At 44.9% G+C, this 23,062-nt stretch overlaps 1 protein-coding gene across 1 annotated transcript in view; it reads left to right on the plus strand.

Annotated features, from left to right (window-relative positions):
* CACNA1C (calcium voltage-gated channel subunit alpha1 C) overlaps positions 1–23,062 on the plus strand; it is a 205,855-nt gene that overhangs the window by 151,455 nt on the left and 31,338 nt on the right. The window contains exons 29-32 of the mRNA XM_039250015.1: positions 8,652–8,684; positions 11,988–12,116; positions 14,608–14,673; positions 16,268–16,359. Of these exons, the coding sequence (XP_039105946.1) occupies positions 8,652–8,684; positions 11,988–12,116; positions 14,608–14,673; positions 16,268–16,359 (320 nt within the window). The remainder of the gene's footprint in view (positions 1–8,651; positions 8,685–11,987; positions 12,117–14,607; positions 14,674–16,267; positions 16,360–23,062) is intronic.

Consider the following 23,062-nt stretch of genomic DNA (forward strand, 5'->3'; position numbering starts at 1 on the left):
GTCTGTTCCACAACAGAAAATGATGAGGGACCTGGATCCTCGCACTGTGGATACGGAGAAGCATTCCCAAATAGTGAATTAAGAAGCCTGGGTTCTGTTTTCAGTTCTGGCACTATTAATCCCTGTAACTTAGAGCAATTAATCTCATTGTCTGGGCCTCAGCTTCCTCGAACCCACATGGTAAGGTGGGCAGGTTGAGATGGTCTGAGGGATCTAGCACTGCACAATTTGAAACTGGGCTTTCTCTGATATACTTTGAGGTATTTTCATTTCCCTTCATCACCTTGCAGACTTGAGAGGAGCGCTCCTCTCATAAGGCTCCCAAGGCCTGTGGGAATTGGCTCACTTGGTTTTGGCAGAGCTCACATGGAAGACCCTAAAGGGACCTTCTGGGAGAGAAACAAGATAAGGGAGGGAAGACAGGAGAACAAAACCTGGCTTCTGGGGAGGCTCAGAGGGAAGACAATCTGGAGGATTTGTTTAGATGCCAAAACACGAGTCCACCGAAGTGACCAGAGCAGGAAAATCAAGTTAATTAGCAATGGTACTAGTTGTGGTCTTGGCTGATTAGGAGTGAGGTGGGGTCCGAAAGGAGGAGTTGAGGAGGAAGAGGGATGATGGCTTCTCTTGGAAGAGCGTGTGCCAGGCAGGCTGTGATAAAGACATCATGCACACGGTCAGATTAACTCCTCAGACCACTTATTCTCCATCCGAGCCTCCCACAGGATGAACAGCTTACCCCAAATCACATGGCTAACAGGTGGCAAGACTGGGACCTCTAATCCATTTCCATGGGAGAATTGACTCCTGCACTTCCTGTCGGCTAAATCCCTGGGCCAGGCTGCCTGGGCAACTCAAGGGGCCCCTGCCACTTACAGGCCCTCATGCAATTCATTGCCAGCACCATGACCTGGCACAGAGCTGCCCAACCTAACTTCTCTGTGCCTGTTGATACTGCCAGTGCTGGACCAAGGAAGTCCAGGCTGCCCTGAGAATGCTCAGATAGCGGTCTGCATACTCCTGACCGATGTACCTGATTAATGGGGCTCAGGAGAAAAGGGCAAAGTGTAAAGCAGCCCCCACTACCCTTGCCCACTTGACATTTGCAGTTTGAGAAGGAAATGGGAGGAGGGGGGACAATAGGGAGAACATGGTAACAAGACTGGGGGTTGGGGCGCCACTGCAGGGAGTGTCCAGGACATCCCAGGGGCCTCTAGGTGCTGGCCCTAATCTTCCTTGCCCTGGCTCCTGAAGCCAGTAGTACCTTCCCACCACAGACCCACAGGACAAATAATTGCCCCTTTCTGGCTTCCCATAAAAATAATAAAGCAAGTTTGATTCCTGCTCTGGTTTCAAGACCTGTAATGACAGGGAAAGAAGTCATCCTGAGTCATAGAAAGAGAGTGTGCAACACATCCACCCCCTCCAGACTGAGTCAGAGAGCCACACACACACGCTTCAACCCTCTCTCCAGCCTTCAACCCTCAGTGCCTCCATGGGTGGCCGTCTTGGTCTGCCTTTACCTGCCTCCAACCATAGCAGAGAAGACACCAGAATGGGCACAAGAAGGTCAGGGCTGATGCCCCTCAAGAGCCATGATGAGGGGTGGAAGCAATGAATTCATCCAAGAATGTTAGAGTGGACACGACTTTGCAGACCTTCTGGCCCAAGCCCATCTCCACGTATTCCACATGTGTGCATGGAGTATTTGCTGTGCAGCAGAGCCTGGGGATATACCAGTGTTGCAGATAAGGACACAGAGGGCCAGAGGCAGGAAATGATGTGATCATTCTCACAGCTTTTTATTAGCAAGGCCAGCCAAGAACCTGGCCTCTGACTCCCAATCAGGTGTGTTTGTGTAGGAGACTCAGTTGGTGGTGTTGCCAGACATAGTCTTTATGACAATAGTCAGTGAGTCCAGAGCTGGTTCTAATGTAGATTAAATCAAGATTGCTTTTTTGGGACTAAGCTGGGTGAAGCAGACTTGATCCTTGAGATCTCTCTACACCTCTGTTTCCCTTTGCTCCATCCCTTCTTCTGTTGCTCATGGATCTCCCTTCTGCCTTCTTCCCATTTATAGCACCACCCCCAGCACCGGAAAAAAAATAATGCAACCAAAGTATCCTGTTTCCAATTTACTAATTCATACTAAGATGGTAGTGACTCAGTAAGCTACTTTCCAAAAAGTAATGTTACCCTACTCTAGAGAAGATAGTAATGCTCAACTTAAAAATTGGAAATCTAGTGTGTCTAATATAAAACTTTGAGGAACATGACACCTGAGTGAAAAACATTCACCACCTTCCACCCTCCAGTTGCTCTAGAAAGGCAGTTTTCTACTCTTCGTGGAAATAAATTCAGCCCTCAAGAGATTTAGAAGTGTGTCTAACTATCAGCAGTCTAGTTGGCAATGGAGGAGCCATTTTGAAAACCTCTAGGCCTCTGTAAGGAGAAGCTTGCTGTGTGGGCAATGGACCACAGAGCATCATGATGGCAGATGTGATAGGAAGTCAGGCCTGATAAAGCAGTCTGCTATTCAAGTTTTCCTAAAGCTGTTGCCTTGCGGTGTCCTGCAGGCTTGACCCCAGAAGTCCATGGGAACCTGCTTTTGTATGGAAATCCTGATTCGGATTCTTCATTCAGCCTATGTTGGACCATCTGAGTGTTCTGGCAGCTATAATCAATCAAGGCTCCTCTTGCCCTCTGCATTCTGACAGACCCCTTCACTTTCTCTTTTCCTCTAATTTTCTTTCCTTTCCTTCCTTCTCATCTTTTCTGTCCACACACAGCCCTCTCCTTTCCCCTAAAATAGAAGAGTGGAAGGAGGCTGTCACAACACACCCCTTGGTTTGGCCAGACGGCCATCTGGGCCTCAGCAATGTCTGTTACATTAGTTCCCACAGGCTAGCAAGCTACTGTTGGTATGGTTGCCAAAAAGTTTCTAATCCAAAGGGGCCTAGAAAATTCCATGAGCTAGTAGAGAATGAGAGATCTATACCTCAGGTGGGTTCGAAAATGCCCATGAATACCCCCAAAAGCATAGTCTGTACCATTTATTCTTCATATTTAGTGCACCTTTTCTCTCTGTCATACTCTTGTTCTCTGTCTCCCTTTTTCTCTGTCCTTCTGGGCCTGTGTTGCCTCCCTCTCTCTCTCTCTCTGTCTCTCTGTCTCTCTCTCTCTGTGTCTCTCTGTTTCTCTCTGTCTCTCTCTCTCTCTCTCATAGAATTCTTTGATGTTGTTAGCACTGCTGACAAACCGATTTCATTCTCTTATTCTTTATGGGTTTCTTTTGTTATTTGAGTGAAGGATATTGACTGTCCTTCCCAAGGGAAGATAAAAATATCTTGACAACTTAATTAGTCTTGTTTAGCATGAATTATTGGCAGGTAATCGCACCTGGGGAGCCATCAGGCTGCAGGTGAATAACACAATGACTCCTGAGGCTTTAGCTGCTTCCAGCCGCATGAGCTAGCCACTGTGCGGCTAATAATACAGAGGTCGCAGCTGCCCACGCTCTGCAGGCTAGCAGAGAGAGACAGGAAGAGTAAGAGTGAGCCAGGAACCAGCAACCCCCATACTCTGTACCTCTCCACTAGTGCCCGTGGGGCCAAAGACTCCCTTAAAGGAGATTCTGAAGGGGCATTGCAACTGTGTGTCTGTAACCACAAAGATTCAAGAAGGGCCCTTCTCTTTTTGGCTAGAATTTTACAATGGGAAACAGATACAAACCAGGATGTTTCCAACATGGTGGACAGGTGGACAAGGGGGAAAGGAGGGCTGCTCTTTTCACTCTCCACTGCCCCATCTTTGGGCTTCCTTTAATTTTCCCCTGCCCTTTTCTGTCCAGTGTTTCTGCCTCCCTTGTAATTACCCCTTCTTCCTTTTCCTAGCACCCCTCCTCCACAGATCCATCTCTAAAGACCAAAGACCTCCTCCACAGACCAAAATGGAAATTCTGCTTAAGAACTGCTTTCAACAACCCATATTTCCTTCATTTGCCCTTAAATCTGAAAGCCATTAACATCTACCCTCAGCTTCTATATATCCCAGTTGACTTACGCTTATTTAAACTTTGCATCTCCCTAGCAAAGAAGCTCTTCATTCAACTTCAGGGGATTTACAGTTTAAATCATATTTTACTTTGGCCTCCTTAAAATTCCCTTCCTTGCTGCCGTCTCTGGTGGCTCTAAGTTTCAGTATCTCCCACCTCCACATCCACAGGGCCACACTTTAGTTCCTGGTTGAAAGAGGAGATTAAAAAAAAAAGGATAATGAAGACTCTCCTGCCTTAACCTACACTTGCTAGCTCCTGACTGAAGGTGGTGTCAAATGTCTCGAAAGGCCCCTGACTCCTGCCATTCCCAGTTATCTCTGCATGTACCAAACTGATAATTGTCCTCCCAACTTAGATTAACTAGAGTCTCACCAACAAAACCCCAACTCCTCAGTCTTCCACCATCCCATGACACTCTTGCAACTGAACCAGCTGTCCTGTGTTGCAGATCAAATTAAGATGAGATTAGAGACAGTGAATACAGACAAGCAGGGAGCAGAGCTTGGGAGGTGGGGAGGGTGCCAGCTGGACCCAGAACTTCAGGTTGTCTGAAATGGAACTTATATTAGATCCACTCCCTAAGCTCTGGACAAGAGATACTTAATAAAAAATTTTTAAAAAGCAACAGTTCTGTAGCAGGGTAGCTAGTAAAAGACTCACATGCTCCTGTGATGTTGCTTTTGACTCATGTTTCAGAGAAATGTAAAATTTCAGCAACTGCGATTATAGCCATTGTCTCAATGACAGCCATTGGAATGGTGCATTCCTCTTCTGTGGGGCCTGTTCATGACTTAGCCAAGAGCCAACCTTCCCTGGAGGGAATCAGAAGGTAAGCTGCCCCTTTCAAAGTCAGCATGTCCAGAACAGTGCAGCAGTGGCTTATGAATGGCTCCATCCACGTTGTTGCAAATGGCCAGATTTCATTCTGTAATGGCCTGATCTTGAGAAAATATCCTGGAAGATAGCTTGCTTGGGTACTCCAGCCGAGATAACTACTGCCCAGCCTCTAATCTCTAGCAGTCCTTGCCTCCTTGCTGTGTTGAGAAAAAAAATCCCCTTTTATATGGCTAAGAGCTATTTTTCAACAACCTTTTAGTTCTTCACAGAGACTATGTAATGTTAACAATTGAGAGACATGCTCTTCTGATTCTGCCATTCATTTTTTTCGAAAAATCTCCATCCAGGAGAATCCTCTCTTTACCAGCCTCTGGTATACCCTGAGTTTCACTCTTCAGTATCCTACCCATGCTTGGTCTAAAGATGGTACCGCAATGAAAAGGAGCAGGGAGGACATTCCAGAAACTAAGACTTCATCCACTGAGGTGATAACTTATAATTTGATCCTGAACTTGATTCAGAAAGACAGTTTTCCAGAGAATATCTCCTATTTGCTGTCCAGTGGCACTCATATCATCATTGCCAGGTATACCAAACCTAGGTAATCTGCATAAGTACAAAGAAGGTACTTGAGTTTTCCTTTCTATTTGCCCTTAGCCTGTTAGCTGGAACCACTAGCCAGGACTCTTATGAAAATGTTCCACCTCTGCCTCACCAATTGAATAATAACCTTATTTCATTTATACCAATTGCATGAACAAATTAAGTTAATTGCCCAATATCTTTAAAACCCTTGAAAATTGGGTGTTATATGGAAACCAACTTGACAATAAACTATTAAAAAAAATAAAACCCTTGAAAATTACCAGATCATTAGAAAACAAAGATGAAATAATTGGCTGCTCAGTGTCTACCAATACTGGACAGGATGCCATTGGAAAACTCAGCCACACTGTTCAGAATAGGTAAGCAGCTCTCCTGGCTCACTGTAGAAGGATAGTACAGGTAAGGTTTCCAGGCTCATGGGGCATAAGTCTTCAGAGTTTTTCCACCTTTTCTTCCCCAGGAAGACCACCAATGGAGAAACTCTAAGCTAACTCAGGGGAACTGGGAGCAAATCTGGGAAGGGATCAGAGACAGATGGCATAAGTACTCCAGGCTACCAAGCAATTCTGGATTTATTTCAAAAAGTAGAACTAATTCTAGGTGGTCTTTCAGGACAGTGTACCGGGGAATCACAGAGAGTGGCAAACAGTACAAATATGGCTCTAGGCTAGACGTGCAGGTGCCAAAGCTCAGTGGGTCCCATCTCCCCTTCTAGCTCACCAAGGGATTCCGCTGGCAGCCAAGCAAGGGTGCCGAAGACTGGAATGACTACACAAGATCATCTAGGAAATGAACTTAGGGGGTTGGCATTATGTCACATACTGTGCGCTCTGTGAGGGCAAGGGCTGTGTGTCAGGCTTTTTCCTATTGTTTCCACTTAGAAATCACCCAGTGATTGCTTTCTGATTTTATATGAATGGTTAGTTATTTTTGAGACTCTGGACCTTATATACATAGTTCTTCAAATAAGAACAGGCTTATGTGAGACATTGACAAACACTGCTCCAGCAGGTCAAAAATGCCCCTTGAATAGCATATCTTAAGGCCCAAGAAAAAAAATTAATCTCCAGATTAAAATGAGTCTCCAGACTCTCCCAAAGTGACGCTCTTAGGAGAACTATCATTACCTGGGCTGGGGACCCAACATAGGAGTCCCAGAGACCCCCGACCTTCCTCTCCCTTCTGCCCTTATTGCTCCTCCTTACTTCTTCTTGACTGCTATTATAGAGGTATATCATAAGGATTATTAAGTTAAATAAAATTATTAAAATAATAATATACAAGGTGATTAGAACACATGCAACTAAATCCTGAAGTATAATATAACTTAAATAGATGAGATCTTCATTCAATGAAAGCTGTGAAAAGCTAAAAAGCAACAAAGAAAAACACAGTTAATACATTTAAAAATCTTACATGTAGAATTCTGAATGTTTAAGAAGTAAGATAAATGGTTAAATTTTTTCATGGCTGGGGGTTAACTCATTTGGGCCGGATGACCCAGATAGGTTCTCTAAATTGTCTCTGTTCTGGTCCTGTTCCAGATGGGATTCACCCAGAAGATGCTTAACTGTTTTCCCAGGGCTCTTAGGAGTAATGGCAGCTTTGGTGGTTTTCAGGATGGATCCAAGATAGCAATGGCCCATGCCACCTATGGGAACTCTATCTAATGGCATGGCATTACATGTAGTGTAGATTTACCTCTGTTTGATTCACACTCCCTTCCCCATTGTAGCTCTAGAAACACAGAACTCCTTACCCATTAACACAAGAACACAAGCATTCAAGCAACTTGAAATTACTTCTGTGTGTGTGTGTGTGTGTGTGTGTGTGTGTTTCTATGTTCTATCTAAGCCTACTGGCTAAATTCTAGTCACCCCACAGCCTCCAGGCCTTTCAACTGACCTGGCAGCTGGTATTCCTCATGAAGCAAAAAGCAAGATCTAGAATGCCTCTGTAAATGACTAGAGAGGTGTCCCTTCCCTTTTCTTCCCTCGCCTCACCCTTCCTCTCCACCGTTCCCAAAAAAGGACATTTTACCAATTTGCTATAGGGAAAAAAAAGGAATTTGCTGAGAAATCTGTTACCAAAGAAGTATTTTCAGTCTGCAAGTAAATGTCTAGTTGTGCACATTTCCATCCTTCAAAAATTCCATTACATGTTTCCTTGTTTGTACCTTAAAAACAGAAACACAAGAGCAACTATCTGAAAGTGGAGGGTAAAAGCAAAGTCATGACCTTCTAGAAAGAGTTAACAGCTCAGATGGTCAGGATCCATCAAGGGCTGAGCTCTCTGTGCTTGGACCCAATGAGTAGGGGCATCTTCCTGGATACAGGCTCAAGGAACTGGGGGTTGCAATGGGACACTCACCAGTGGCCAATTTCATCAGTTCCTGCCCTAAAATGAACTCAGCAGTCAGACCCATAAAAACAGCTTTTTTGAGGGTTAATAATAGTATCCAAATTGTGTGTAAGGCTTCAAAATGTAAAAAGCATTCATTATTTCACACCAATGGCCAAGGCTCTACACCTATAGACTAGGAGCTAAACAGGACCATCTCCCACCTGAACCTAGGCTTGAGAACGAGCCCCCACTACAGAGGGGGTTGAGGACCACCTCTTTAGGTCCTCCTCGGTGATAACTAAAATTCAGTTTTCCCCTAAACTTGAAGGGTCATTGCCTGTGAACTCTTCTGCTCAAGTACGTTTGGGCAGGGATGGGCACAAGGCATAACTAAGGCCTTTCTCCTTCAGCTGGCAACGCCCAGGGTAACCTAAGGTAAATAAAGTGCACACCCTCAAAGGTTATCTTAAGAGACATAGCTCATTTAAAAAAAAAAACAAAACAAAACCTCCCCCTACAAAATTTGAAGACCTCATTTACCACGAGTGTAAATTATTTAATGTGTCCCCAGAGATGTTCCTGAGTAGGGAATGCCTTTGGGTCCTCACTAGACATAAGACACACATAGGCAGAGTCCACTCACGGTGATGTCCCAGAACCTGCCTGGCCTATGCTTTGTATTTCTTTCATTTGTTTCCTTTTGCCCTCCCCTGCCACGGTGTTGCTCCTGTGTTAGCCGAGACCTAGAATACCAGGCATCTTCGTTGGAGACTCATTACAGCTTATCTCTATCTGCCTTTCTTTAAAGCCAGCTGAACATACCCAATGCTCTCCCTTTATGGTAAGACCGACCCTCTTGACCACGCTCTTAGCTTCTGTGACCCTCCTCTAACACCCCCTCTATCACCTTCCACCCCAGTCCCCAGAGTCTCTTGGAGCCCAGCCTTGCTCCCATTGCATGTAGCCACCATGTCATGTCTGTCCTGTGCCTCGCCTGCCTGGTCGCGTGTGAGCTGTGAAGTACTGTTTGTGTAATGGTGTTCTTTTCCCTCCCTGAGCTTTCCTCTGGGTGATAATTCACTGTGAACTTGACCATCTAATGAACCACCGGGAGAGAATTGGACCCAAGGGCCATTTCCTGTTAAATATTCTGAGGACTCCACTGGCTAAATTCTCTAGCCTTAATCTGACGTGGAAAATTTGTGCAGGGCACCCATGAGCACCATGGTAAGGGCCTCCAGAGAAAAGAGGAAAGAGAGGGACAACAGAAAGTCAAAAGATGACTTCCCACTAATCATCCAGTGTCTGTAACGACTGGCCTCCCATGTGCTCGGTATTTAAGGCTGCAGTAAAAGATGTAAGCTGGAATTTGTTACTGAGAGCGTAGCGAGTATCCAACCACTCCAACAAAGATACCCATGAATTTTTCTAAATTGCTGAAGTTCATTAAAATTCGGCTATCCCCACTTTTCTGCAGCGGGCTGCAAGCAGAAAAGTAAACTCAGTAGTTTGATGGGGCCACTCCTGATGTAGGAATCTATGATTTGCTTTGCCGAAAGTGACAGATGCCACTGGGTGTGACCTTGAAGACTCCTTGGAGCAGCCTTCTCCAAAAAGCTGCTGTCACATGTTTTAAAACTGAGCCAAGTGTGAGTTTTAAAAAGGGCCGTCGAGTGGGTTGATTCCCTGAAAGTCAGCAGACTGGGGGCAAGATTGTGCTGGCTGGTGATATCTCCTAACACAGCCCATCCTAGGCTGGCTGGAAGGCAGCCAGGGAAAGGCTGAACCTGGACATTGTCCCCTACTTCACAGGGCAGCCACTGGGGTCTGCTTCTTCCCCGCGTTGCCATTTGGTTTCTTAGAGGATGTTTTTTGTGTCTACATGGAAATGCGCTTCACCTCCTTCTAGAGCGCTAGGAAACTACAGCTACTTGGGGGAACCAGGGAGGGTTGTAAACCCAGCATGGAATTCAGACTGCAAGCTTGACTTTTATTTTTTAACTCCTCGGATCCAGATGCCCCTGTGGCCAACTTCTCAAACTCTTGACACTCACAGCTGCAGTTCCCCGAGTAAGCTTGTTCTTTCTTCTTTTTTCTCCTTTCCCGAACATGGTGGAACTGACAGCTGAGTTAGAAAACCCTGAGCCTCCTCTGCCTTCTCCTCTGGGGAAACACAACCTCCTTTTAAGGAGAGAAAATAGAATTTCAAGTAGATACACAGGTGATAGAAATGCAGAGATTACGGACATCAGACTTCAAAATACGCAGGCAGGATAGGGCTCAGGGACAGGAGGGTTCCCATCCCCAGCCCTGTGACAGCCCATGAGCAAGCCCCCAGACGCTCACAGGTCACCCTGCCTGTGGAAGCAGGCCCAACGGGAGGATCTGAGGCAGCTGTGGTTTGAAAATAGAAGAAATAGTGTGACTCTACCCCTGTCTGGAGAGCCAGAGAACTAGGCAAGAGCCTTCGGACGTGGTTTCTGTGCCGCCTTGCCAGCGAAGAGCGAGGGTGTGCCGGCATGTAAGCTGCTGCCTCTGAGGTTTTTGCCACCCTGTGGGTCTCCTGTGCTGAACAGTGGTAGTACGATGGGTGGCCTTGGGAACCACCGGCCACTGCCAATGAGAGTCAGCAGGCCATGGAGTTAGAACAAAGGGCATTCGTGCTAATGGGATATTCAGTGGTGCCAAGAAGGGGTGGATGTTTTCAGGGAGGATCTGGCCTGGAAAGGATTAAAAAAAAAGCAGAGCAGTGAATCAGGAATGGGGAGGGGCAGACACAGATCCAAGGACCAGAGACTCCTCCTGCCTTGAGGGAGGCACAGGACAGGAACAGTAACAGGAAGCCCAAAGGTCCATTCTCTCCTGGTGCTGACAGGGCTGGGTGAGCTGCACTAGCACCGGGGAACAGGCAAGGGGCTGCCAAGGGGCTGCCACCACTGGCTCTCTGGCTGGTGTGGGCAAGAAGGGGGGCAGGGGGTCAGTGCATGTTGTTCTCAGGTCTGGAGGCAGAGTGTGACGGGGCAGCCTGCCTTGCCCCTGAGCCCTGGGCAGGCATCTGCCCCAGCCCCAGGTCCCTCCATGTCCACCAAGCTCGCCCTGCTAGCCAGCTGACCCCCAGCATCACCATATTCCTACGTCCACTTGCCTTGGCCTGGATTTGATCCTTCTTCACCTTCCCCTTGCCCTTGAGCTTCAGCACTGTCCTGGGGAGATGATCTACCCTAAGCAGAACCCCTTAGGGTTCCAGCAGAATGGCCGGGACTTTAGGGCTCACTTCAAGGGACTGCCCCCCACCTCACCCAGCCTGTGCTCCCACCCCTTCTAGGATCTCCTACAGCCTGGAGAGGGTTAGGGCCTCCTTGAGGCCCCAGGGCAGAGGGGAGTAGAAGGAGAACAGCTTCAGAGCCCAAGGGGAGGCAAGGACTGTGAAACAGACACCATCTGAGCACTGAGCAGTATCCCTATCCCCACTCTCCCTATAGCCATGTGGAAAGAGATGGCACAGCAGAAGTCTGGAACCCTGAGCTTCCATGGCACAAGATCCCTGCAGTGGCAACCCACCCCAACTGTTAACTGTCAGCCCACCTGGCCCATCAGGACCACTGGTGCAATCATACCTAGGGCTGAGATGGAGGCCATGACCCGACCCACCCAACCACCTTGCACAGAGCCACATCCCACTCCAGATGCACATCCCCCAGACAAGCCAGACAAGAGAGAGGCTGGGCTGCTTCCTCAGCATGCAGCAGAGGCAGCATGCACCCAAGGCAGCTAGCTCTCAGCCTAGGAGATTTCAAAGCATCTGGAAGTTCCTTATGGAATCTTCTGTTGCTCCTCCTAGGAGGTTAAGAATTAGGATTAAAGGGCAAAAGAGGAGAATAGATAAACAGGGTTATGGGCTCAGGGACCTGGGCACAGCTTGGCTCTGCAGAGACCTCAGGCCTGAGTTGTCTACCTGGAAAAGGTAGGCAGCTTGCCTCCCATCTGTGGCCCAGGGGAGAGAATCTAGTGCAGCTAACCCTGCCCTGCTCTGCCTCCACCCCAGCCAAGGGCTGTGTTGCTCAGAACAGGGCCCACCTCGTTCTTGCCCCGCCCCTCTTTGTTGCCGTGTTAACTACCACCTCCTATTACCAATGGATTCCAGAATGCAGAGGAGAACTCTCGCATCTCCATCACCTTCTTCCGCCTCTTCCGGGTCATGCGCCTGGTCAAGCTGCTGAGCCGTGGGGAGGGCATCCGGACCCTGCTGTGGACCTTCATCAAGTCCTTCCAGGTAGCCACCTCCACCCCAAGCAGGTTGCAAGGAGAAGAGCCTCTTCAGCTCCCCAGAGGTGGGGCTGCACAAAGGGCTCCACCCAGCTCCTCCTGAGCCTCCCTGCATGAGAACCGAGGTGATGCTGCACAGGAAAGAGCACCCCTAGGGTTCCACGGTGGGGCTCACTCTGCTGCTCGCCAGCTGTGGGACAGTGCCTCCTTCTCTGCCCTCACTTTTCTCCTGTCTATAATGAGGCCATTGGACTCGGCTTGTGGTTTTCAAAAGCATGCTCTGGAGCCCCAGACTTCCCCAAAGTCAGAGCAGAGAAGGCTGGCAACTAAGGGGGAGGCTGAGTGGTTCTGCTTTCTTCTCTCATCTATGTATTTTTCCACAAGAATTCACTGCACAAAGTGGTTTTGTGGTGGAAAAAAAATAAGAAAAACTTGGGCCCAGGTGATCTGATAACCTCAATGGCCCTCCCGCTTTTGGCATTTTTAGGATCTGGCCACCACTTGCCTCACAGTAGGCATTTCTGCAGTGTCTGCCATCCATACCTGTTCGTGGACTTAGTCAAACTCTCCAGGACCCTGGTGTCGCTCCACTCAAGGAGCGATGGTCCCCTCCCAGGGGCACAGGGTTATCTAACTATAGGATTAATTCTCTTTTCTCAGCCTTTATTTTCCATCTGTGAAAGCAGAATTATGATCGCCCCTGGCCGTCTCTGAGATGTGGTATGTAAGTCTGAAGTTAAAGAGCAGGAGACTCTGCAAGGCCACTCGAATTCCTTGAAGATGATGGTGTAGGGCCCCCGCACGTGCTGTCACCCTTCCTTAGCCCAACACTGAAGGCAGCTTCTCCCTGCCATGGAAACACCGCTGTCGGCTTCCAGGCACTGAGGGATTCCTTCCTCGTCCCATGCTACTGCCAGTCTGGGCTCAGGAACAGGCATGGGAGTGGATCCCTGATCCCAATGTGCCCATAATGGAAGCTGCAGTCAGAGGAAGGTGCTCTCCAGTCAGGTGCCTGCCACGCTTTGGAATTCTATCCCCAAGGCATAAACACTCTTCCAGGCAGCCTCCTGCCCCGGAACTCATCATCTGAGGTCCTTGACTGGACCAGCCTGGCTGCACTCCTCAGAGCCAGCTATCCACCCACCAGCCCCAGGCTTGCTCCCCACTTAATGATGGCCTGCAGCTGCCCTCCCGCCACCACCCCCAGCCTACACCCCCCACCTGCCATGCCCTGCCCCCACCCTGGGAATCTGAGGATTCCAGTGAAAGCAGGACTGGGGGCTGGCCCTGTCTGTGGCCGCACCCCTGGAGTCCCATAGCTATGATGATTAGACAGGCCATACACATTTCCCTGGGCGAGGAAAAGGCAACAGACTGGGGTAACTGTGAAGAGCGGGCTTGAATGTGGAGCAGGAGCTCTGACCCGACAGAAAAAGCATCCGTGTGATCTCACAGTGCCATCTAGCGGTGTGTAGACACCTGCAAGGCATTTCCCAGATTCTTGGAATCTCCTGGATTCCAGAGTTGGCCCTGAGCCCCAGGAGGCCTCTCCCACTCTCTCCCAGAGAAGCAGTGTCAGGGACTCTGGAAAATGAACTTGTCTGAGCTTCCAGGCAGATAACACATTGAGTGAATAAAATATATGGGAGCCAACTATGTGGAAGGCATTGCACTAACCATTTTGTAAACCTTAAATCATTTAAACTCCACAGATTACTTCCTTGAGAAGTAGTTAGTTCTTCTTCTTCTCCCCCCCCCCCTCCCCCTCCTCCCTCCCTCTCCCCCTCCTCCTCCTCCTCCTTCTTCTTCTTCTTCTTCTTCTCCTTCTCCTTCTCCTTCTTCCTTTTCTTCCTCTTCTTCTTCTTCTTCTTCTTCTTCTTCTTCTTCTTCTTCTTCTTCTTCTTCTTCTTCTTCTTCTCCTTCTTCCTCTTCTTCTTCTTCTTCTTCTTCTTCTTCTTCAGAGGAAACTGAGGCTCTGAGAGGTTAAGTAATATGACCAAGCTCCCACAGCTAGAAAGTGGTAGAAATAGGATTTGAGAGTCCATGGTCTTTCTTTTATTTAAGCTTTTCCTTAGTAATTGTTTTTATTACAACTAGTAGAACATCATCAAGCTACATAAAGGAAGGGTGTAACCTACCTCCACCCCATGCCTCCCCAGGAAACCTTGGTGTATATCCTTCGTAGCTCTTTCCTCACGGTACAGAGTCTAGTCAGAGGCCATCTGCTCATTCTTGATAGTTTTCATGAAAGCAGTATCATGTGATATCCCTTACTCTGCAGCCTGCTTTTCTCAGTACACCACACTTCTTCTCAGATGATTGAAACCAAGGGAAAATGGGAGGCCGATGACCATGGTTTAGGCCTTCTCGATATGCTGAACTTCTGTGGGGACCTGGGAAACGCCCCCTTGCAAGGTCAGGCTGCAGTGCCCCTGGGAAGGGGTCCAGCCCGCCATCCCCTGCCAGCCTCACGTCCTGTCTCCTGTGCTTCCTTCCAGGCTTTGCCTTATGTGGCCCTTCTGATAGTGATGCTATTCTTCATCTACGCAGTGATTGGGATGCAGGTAGGACAGCTCTCCTGCGGCTCTTCTGCCTCCATTTCTCTTCCCAGCTCCCAGCCCCATGTTACAGGCACTGCCTCCCTCCTACCTCCCTCCTGCTCCTGACTGCCCCTCCCTCTGTTTCCACTTCTGAGGCCAAAAAGGTCACAGGAATTACAATATCCCTTCATATGACAGCCTGTTGGTAGCAGAATGAATGGCCAAGTATGGTATACACTTCTCTCCCCTTCGCCCCAGGACTGGGCTCTGCAGTCAGGTAGGGAAGAAACTCCCAGGTTACTACCAGGCTGTCTCTGGAGAGACAGCCCCTTCCAGGAAACAACGTGAAGGGCACGTCAAACAGCACCCTTCCCTTTGCCCAGGTCTGCCAGCCTGAGAACTAGCCCGCAACCCCAGCATCGTTGAGGAGAAGCTCATGACCGAGAGGGAGGGAGAGAGGGAATGGAAGAGAGAGAGAACAAAAGGAGGAAGGAAGGAGGGAGTCAGGCGAGCAAGCTCTTCCCATCAAACATGCAGCCGTTTCAAGGGCCCCCCTCACAGTGCCCTCACACCCTGTGGTGGTCTCCAGCTGACGTCTCTTCAGGGCTCCAGACAGCTCTACAGTCCAGCACTCACACTGGTGGGGAGCTTTTCCTCGGTAGCTCCCTAAGAAAGATTCCACCTGCTTATTCCTTGCAGAAAGATCTCGATGTTCCTAGGCCAAAATCTTTTGAGATCAGAAGAGTTACCTTGCCCCCTCACCAATGGTGGCAGCTTCTAAGATAGTCATAGCTTTAAATGGCCAGAAAAATAAGGAGGCCCCTAATTTCAGGGATAAATTAAGCTTTCCCAAGTTCCAGATTGCTCTGAAATCCAAGAACTGAATTTGGAAGAGTGTTTGAGCATCTGGGCTGAAATGGCGAAGAAAAGGAGGCTGGAGGTGTAAGTCCTGAGGGCCTAGTGGTGACTGTAATCAATACTACAGCGCTGTGCACTTGAAAGTGGCTGCAAGGAGATCTTAAGCATTCTCACCACACACACACACACACACACACACACACACACACCTACCTGTATTAACTGTGTGAGGTGATGGATGTGTTAATTATCTTGGTCCTGGTAACGATTCTACAACGCATCAAATTACCACCACACTGTACACTGTAAATAGATACAATTGTATTTATTAATTATTCCTCAATAAAGTTTTTTGAAAGAGAAAATATATATATTCTCAAGAATCTGCATCCAGAAGAAGAAAAAGAAGAAGGAGGAGAAGAAGAAGAAGAAGACGACAACGACAGCCAGTGAGCCCTCTGTCCCTACACTGAAGCAGAGTGCAGGTTGTGGCTTCCACCTGCTCTCAGTCCAGCTCCCACTGGTCCATAGGAAGACCCTTGGGCACCTTTCCTCTTACACCCGCCCGCTGTGGTGGATGAAGATCAGGAGCTGGATAGGGCAGCAGGTGCCTGCCCCCATGAGGCCCTGCCAGGTCGGGTCAGGAGACTTAGTTCAGCTTTGAGCTGGCTTGATTGACAATCAGCCGTGACCCCTAAAGAGACCATTGAAAAATGAGTGTCCACCATGCACTGATTTACTCTTCTCTCCCCCTGCTTAGGTGTTTGGGAAAATTGCCCTAAATGACACCACAGAGATCAACCGCAACAACAACTTTCAGACCTTCCCCCAAGCTGTGCTGCTTCTCTTCAGGTGAGTCTCTGAGAACAGATGCATACAAACACAACTACATGATGCAGTCCTATACTCTGGATGCAGAATGAGAGGGAACTCTTCCAGGGGACTGCACAGGGAGAGAAAGCTGTTGTTTCATTGTTATTTGTAATACTTTCCGCTGAGCAGCCCACTGGTCACTGGCACACCTACTTTTGCACACCCAAAAGCACTAGGTGATCACAAGTCAAATACTGAAAGCACCATGGTTTGGAAGCCAAACGGGCTCCAAGCCAAGCTTGTGACACAATCACTTTGTATAAGACACCTAACTTCTCTGAGTCTCAGTTCGCTTGCAAACAAGTACAGCTATACCAATGTCAATGCCATTTGCTCTAGTGGATTATTCTGTCCTTATGCACTTAGTCTCCTCCCCATTTTAGCTAGCCATGAGCCTTCTCCCCTCTTGGAAGGCACCCTCCTCAGGGCTAGCTGGGGAAGAGTGTTTCTCAGCCTGCTTCTGAGTGAGTGAGTCCATGCTGCAACCTAATTCTTCCTCATCTGACTCCTAATGACCTCCTTGGTCCTTCTCACTTTCCTGTTCCTCACAGCCTGGAACTCTGGGGCCCCCATCTAGACCAGGGCTGGCAGATGAGAACGATTTACCCCACCCCCTGGACCAGATGATTTCTAAAGTCCATTCCGGCTTATATATTCTACACACTATGGCACTGGGAGAGGCGGTGAGCTCTCTACCATTCCCTGGGGTCCCTTTCCAGAAGATCCAGTGATCTATTGGACAGCCTCACTTTCACCAAGTTCTATCAAGTCCTATCAAGTCCTATCACCAATAATGATACCCGAGCTCAAGTATCATTATTGTTCAAAATGTATTAAACCAAAACACTGAAGCCTGTACCATATTTAAATATCAAAGCTGAGGGGCGCCTGGGTGGCTTAGTCGGTTAAGCGTCCGACTTTCGCTTAGGTCATGATCTTGCGGTTCGTGGGTTCGAGCCCCGCGTTGGGCTCTGTGCTGACTGCCAGCTCGGAGCCTGGAGCCTGTTGCAGTCTGTGACTCCCTCTCTCTCTGACCCTCCCCTGCTCACGCTGTCTCTTTCTCTCTCCTAGAAATAAATAAAACATTAAAAAATATATATATATATCAAAGCTGAACAGAGATAAGACTGAGCACATGGGTCTATCTCCCCTCCTTTCCTAAAGTCCTCAGTGACAGAAGATACTTCTTAAAAGAATAAACTCATAACAATACTAAGTGGGGGCGGGGGGACCAAGAAACAGTGCTATTACTGAACCAGGAATGTTGAGGAATTTCTAAATGGAAGAAATCGGATGGGGTTCAACTGACAAAGGAACAAGATCTGAAGAAAATACATCCCCAACAATGTGTGCTCTGTGAAAGAAGTGAGAGCAGTTCCAGGATTAACAGGCCCAAGGCACAGGAGAGACGATGACCAGGCCAGCTCCTCAAGGACCTGTATCTGGAGAGCATTTGCTAATGCTCACAAGCTTAAAGTAACAGCACTGAACATCACACCCCTGGGCATTGGGGTCTGAGATGTAGAGCAGGTCCCCCCAAGGACCCCCACCCTCAGAGAGATGCCACCTGCCCACCTCACCTGGCCGCACATCTTCTCTTTCTTCCATGATCTCCAAAGAGTCTCTCTAATAAGAACTTGATCCACGGAGATGTGAACGGGGTTCTCAAGCACAAAGAATGATCAATAATAGTCCCAAGATATAGGGGGGAAACTAGTATCAATAAAGAAAGACCCCTGTTGCTTCCTGAACAATAAACTGTATATAATTCCCATCCCAAAAAAAAAAAGAAGGAAAGACCCCATGCTCAATTAGCAGATGAATGAACACATGAGGAGGAAAAATATACATAAAGCCAAAAGATTTGAAAATAAATACAATTCATATCTTTAGGGAGATTGCAGAGCATATTACATCTGTTAAATTAAAAAGGAGGAGGAAAAGAAATCATTTTTTTAGTTTATTTATTTATTTTGAGAGAGAGAGAGAGCAGGGGAAGTGCAAGGATAGATAGAGAAAGAGAATACCAAGCAGGCTCTGCGTTGACAGCTCTGGGCTCAGTCCCATGAACTGTGAGATCATAACCTGAGCCAAAACCAAGAGTCAGATGCTTAACTGACTGATCCACCCAGGTGCCCCAGAGAAGTCATTATTAATAAGAACAAATTAAAGAAAGAACTCACAAAAACATAGAGTTGTTGAAATATTCAGAAAATAAGCAGAGCTAAAGAACCAGGTACTGAGCTGAAAGGTCAAACTAGGATTCTCTTAGTACACAGCAAAAAGGGCAAAAAGATTGAAAATATAAAATAAAAATTAACACATGAAGGATAGGGCTGAAAATCCCATCTTTCTAATAAAAATTCAACTAAAAAGAACAGAAGGAATGGAGAGAAGGAAATGAAGGAATGATCAAAGAAAATTTCAATAAAGATCTGAGCCTTCAGATTGAAATGGCCTACTAAATGCAAACTAGGTTTATCAAAAAGTCCCCATTTCAGACACATTTTGGTGAAGTTTTAGAATACCAAGAATAAAGAAAATATCCTATAAGCTTCCTAAGAAAAAAAATACTTTCAAAACTACCAATTTTCATTAGATTGCCTATTAGCAAAAGTACGTACTAGAAAACAAAGGAATAATATATTCAATATTATGAAGAAAATGTACTTTTGGACCTAGACTCCTGTAATGCAGCCCTAATTGGCATTCAAGTAACAAAGCAAAATAGATTCCAAAAGCATAAAAACCCAGAAAGTTTACTCCCTCACACAAACCTTCTCTGAAACAACTATGCAAGGGTGCATTTCCACAGAATGAAAAATTAATCTAAGAAATAGAATAGAGTAATATTAGTAAAGAAGCCATGAAGTTTATAGTTATGAGTTATGAACAAAGAAGTTATAAACCTTATATTAAATCTAAATAGCTTTTAAGGGAAGTATTAGTTATTAAAGAATTATTTTTACCAATTATTGTTAACCAACATATTGTGGTTACATAAAATTTCATTTTAATTTTGAGATGCATATTGAAGTATTTAGGGTTGATATAATGATATTACATGAGGTTTGAGATGTGCTTTAAACTATTCCATCAGAGATAAAAGGCGCAGCATAGGGAATATAGTCAGTCCTACTGTAATAGTGTTATATGAGGTGACAAACGGTGGCTACACTTGTGGTGAGCAGAGCATAATGTATAGATTTATTGAATCACTGCATTGTGCACCTAAACTAATGTAACACTGTGTCAACTACTTCAGTTTTTTAAGGTGAGAATCCAGAATCCAAACGAATAAAGTAAAATAAAATAAAATAAATACTCCAGCCAAAAGGGGAGAAGGGGAGTGTGGAGGAGATAGATGAAACACAAACAGCAGAATATTGATCGTTGTTAAGATTGGGTGATGGGTACCTGGGGTGTCTTTATACTTTCTACCTTTGTATATGGTTGAAATTTTTTGTAATAAATTTTTAAATAAAAAATAATAACTGTTAAGGGAAAATGTCCACCTCAATAGCAATTTGCAAGTAAGAACCAAAATTATCTCAACAAGGTAGGAAGAATGAAGTGGTGGAATAATAAGAAACATGAAAGTGTGCTGACATTCTTCTCTTGTGGAGAGGAAAAGATGCTGTTCAACCCTTTGCACAGCCAGGGGAAAGTGTGTAAATAGATATGTTAAATATTTGAAGGTCAACCATTAGAAAAACAGAAGTGGAAATGTGTACATTCCAAATCACTAGACGGGGAAGAAATCAGCAAGTAAAACCTTAGCAATTCTACAAAAGGAAGGAAAAGCAAATTAAGGAAGGAAAGAAGGAAGGAAGGAGGGATGGAAGGAAGGAGAGAGGGAAGAGGGTAAAGAAAATTAGAAAATAAAACAAGATGGCAGGAATAAAAACAGATTAATAATCACTAAAAATTAAATTTCTCTATTAAGAGATACTCTAATGTTGGCTTTAAGAAATCTAACTGTAGCCTGTTTATAATAGAGTAAAATAAAGTAATGTAAAGAAAATAAAAATAAAGGAATGGAAAAATAATACCAGACAATGCTTCAAAAAAAAAAATAGATGTAGTAATAACAATATCAAAAGAAATAAAAGGAAGTCCTTGACTTCCAGATGAAAGGCATTAAACAAGACAAAGAGGGACATTTGATATAGATAAAAGGTATAATCCATGAGATTATATAACAATCATAAAACCACATGAGCACAGCAATATAATTTGGAAACATATAAATGAGACTAATAGAATGATAAGGAAAAAATGAACACACACATGCACACACACACACCCAGACAAACACACACAATGGGAGACATGTAAAAATTGACAGATCAAATAGCACAAAATAAAAGAAAGAGTAAAGAACATCTAAAAACAACAATTGATAGGGGCGCCTGGGTGATTCAGTCGGCTGAGTGTCTGACTTCAGCCATGATCTCACAGTCTGTGAGTTCGAGGCCCACATCACGCTCACTGCTATCAGCACAGCCTGCTTAGGATCCTCTCCCCAGCTCTCTGCCCCTCCCCCACTTATGCACACACTCTCTGTCTCTCTCTCTCTCTCAAAAATAAACATTAAATAAATAAATATTTTTAAAACACACAACTGACATATTTAATCTAACAAATTTGTACTCAGTAAATTGCAAAAAAAAATTCTTTTTAAGCACCCAGAAACATTCACCAAAATTAGCCAAGATTTAAATCACAAAGAAGACGCCAATAAATTCTAAAACTTCCTTGACTTCGATACAGCAAAAATTAGAAATTAACCACAAAATCAGTAGTCCCTCCAAAATCTACTCACTTAAATGTTTTGATTCACTGTTCTAATAACTCAAAGCTGAAGCTTACATACTTCTTAGGAAGGAAGGATTGAGAGCAGTACATCTTAAATTTATAAGATGTATCAATCAATACCAAAGAAAAGTTCAAAGCCAAAACTTTATTTTACAAAATTTATAAACCAAACTAATGGATGGGAAAAGAATAGCAAAATAACCCCTAAGTATGAAAGAACTCACTTATTAAAATAAAAACAGAAATGAATAAAATATAAAAAATATTTATCAATAAACCTTAAAACTAAGTCTTTGAAAATACCAGTGAATAGACAAATCTTCATCGAATCCAATTTAAAAAAAAAAAGACACAACATCAAGAATAAGAAAAGAAACACAATTATAGATATGGAAGAGATTTTCAGAATGATAAAAAATTATAAACAGATTTATGCCAAACATTTGAAAATCTAGTAGATGATTTTATATAGGAAAATATAAATCACAAAATTATCTTAAGAGAAAAAAATTTTAATTAATCACAATAGAAATTGAAAAGGTCATCAAAGTTTTAGTCCTCAAAAAATCCCAAGATACAGTATTTTTATGTGTGATGTCTACCAAAACATCAAAGAATAGATTGTTCCTATGTTACGCAAACTTTTCAGGAACAGCAAAGGGTAGAAAACCTCTTCAGTCATTCCATTTAGTCATTCTGTAAGGCTAAATAAGACTATTACCTTATGTATTAAGAAAGGGAAAAAAGTAGAAAGTATAAATATGAAAATGTATAAACATAACTGTCATTGTTAGCAAACAGCCTAATCCAAGTAGAAAAAAAACAAGCAATCAACTCAAAACCCTTAAAACAATTAATAGAATGAGTAAAGTAGAAGATTAACAAAGAAAAACAATCACTTTCCTGTACTGGAAATTATTAGTTTGGTCAGCCTACTTTAACAAAATATAAAATGAGTGGCTTAAACAACAGGCATTTCTTTCTCACACATCTGAAGGCTAGAAGTTTGAGATCAAGGTCCCAGTTAATTCAGTTCCTGGTGTGACCCCTCTTCCGGGCCTACAGACAGCCACCTTACCGCTGTGTCCTCATACGACAAAAAAAAAAAAAGAGAAAATTCAAGTCTCTCTTTCTGTTCTTAAAAAGACATTAATTTTATCATGGGGGCCCAGCCTTATGACCTGATCCAACCCTTATTACCTCCTGAGACCTCACCTGCAAATTTATTAAGGTTTAAGTCTTCAACATATGAACTTGGTGGGGGACACATTCAATCTATACCAGGTAATTAGTAAATATAAGAGAAAAGAGCACATTCTATCACTTTTTATAGTCAACATTATACTGCAAGTTTTATCCAATGCAATAAAAAAATAAAGAGTAAGAATTGCAGAAGAAACACAATTAAATGCCAAACAAATTGATTGCCAAACTCAACAACAACAACAGTTTTAAAATGGGCAAAAATCTTGAACAGAAATATCTTCTTTCTCCAAAGAAGATATATGAATGGCCAGTGAGCACATGAAAAGATGTTCGACACCACTAAACATAAGGGAAATGTAAATCAAAACTACAGTGAGATACTACCTCATACTCTACAGGATAGTTACTATCAAAAAAAAAAAAAGTGAAAACAACAAGTGTTGGCAAGGATGTAAAGAAATTGGAACCCTACTCTGGAAAACAGTGTGGAGGTTCCTCAAAAAATTAACAATAGAACTCCCCTCTGACCCAGCAATAGCACTGCTAGGAATTTACCCAAGGGATACAGAAGTGCTGATGCCTAGGGGCACATGTACCCCAATGTTCATAGCAGCACTCTCAACAATAGCCAAAACATGGAAAGAGCCTAAGTGTCCAT

The sequence above is a fragment of the Hyaena hyaena genome, unplaced genomic scaffold (genome assembly GCF_003009895.1).
Source record: "Hyaena hyaena isolate Hyena2069 unplaced genomic scaffold, ASM300989v1 scaffold_368, whole genome shotgun sequence".
NCBI lineage: Eukaryota > Metazoa > Chordata > Mammalia > Carnivora > Hyaenidae > Hyaena > Hyaena hyaena.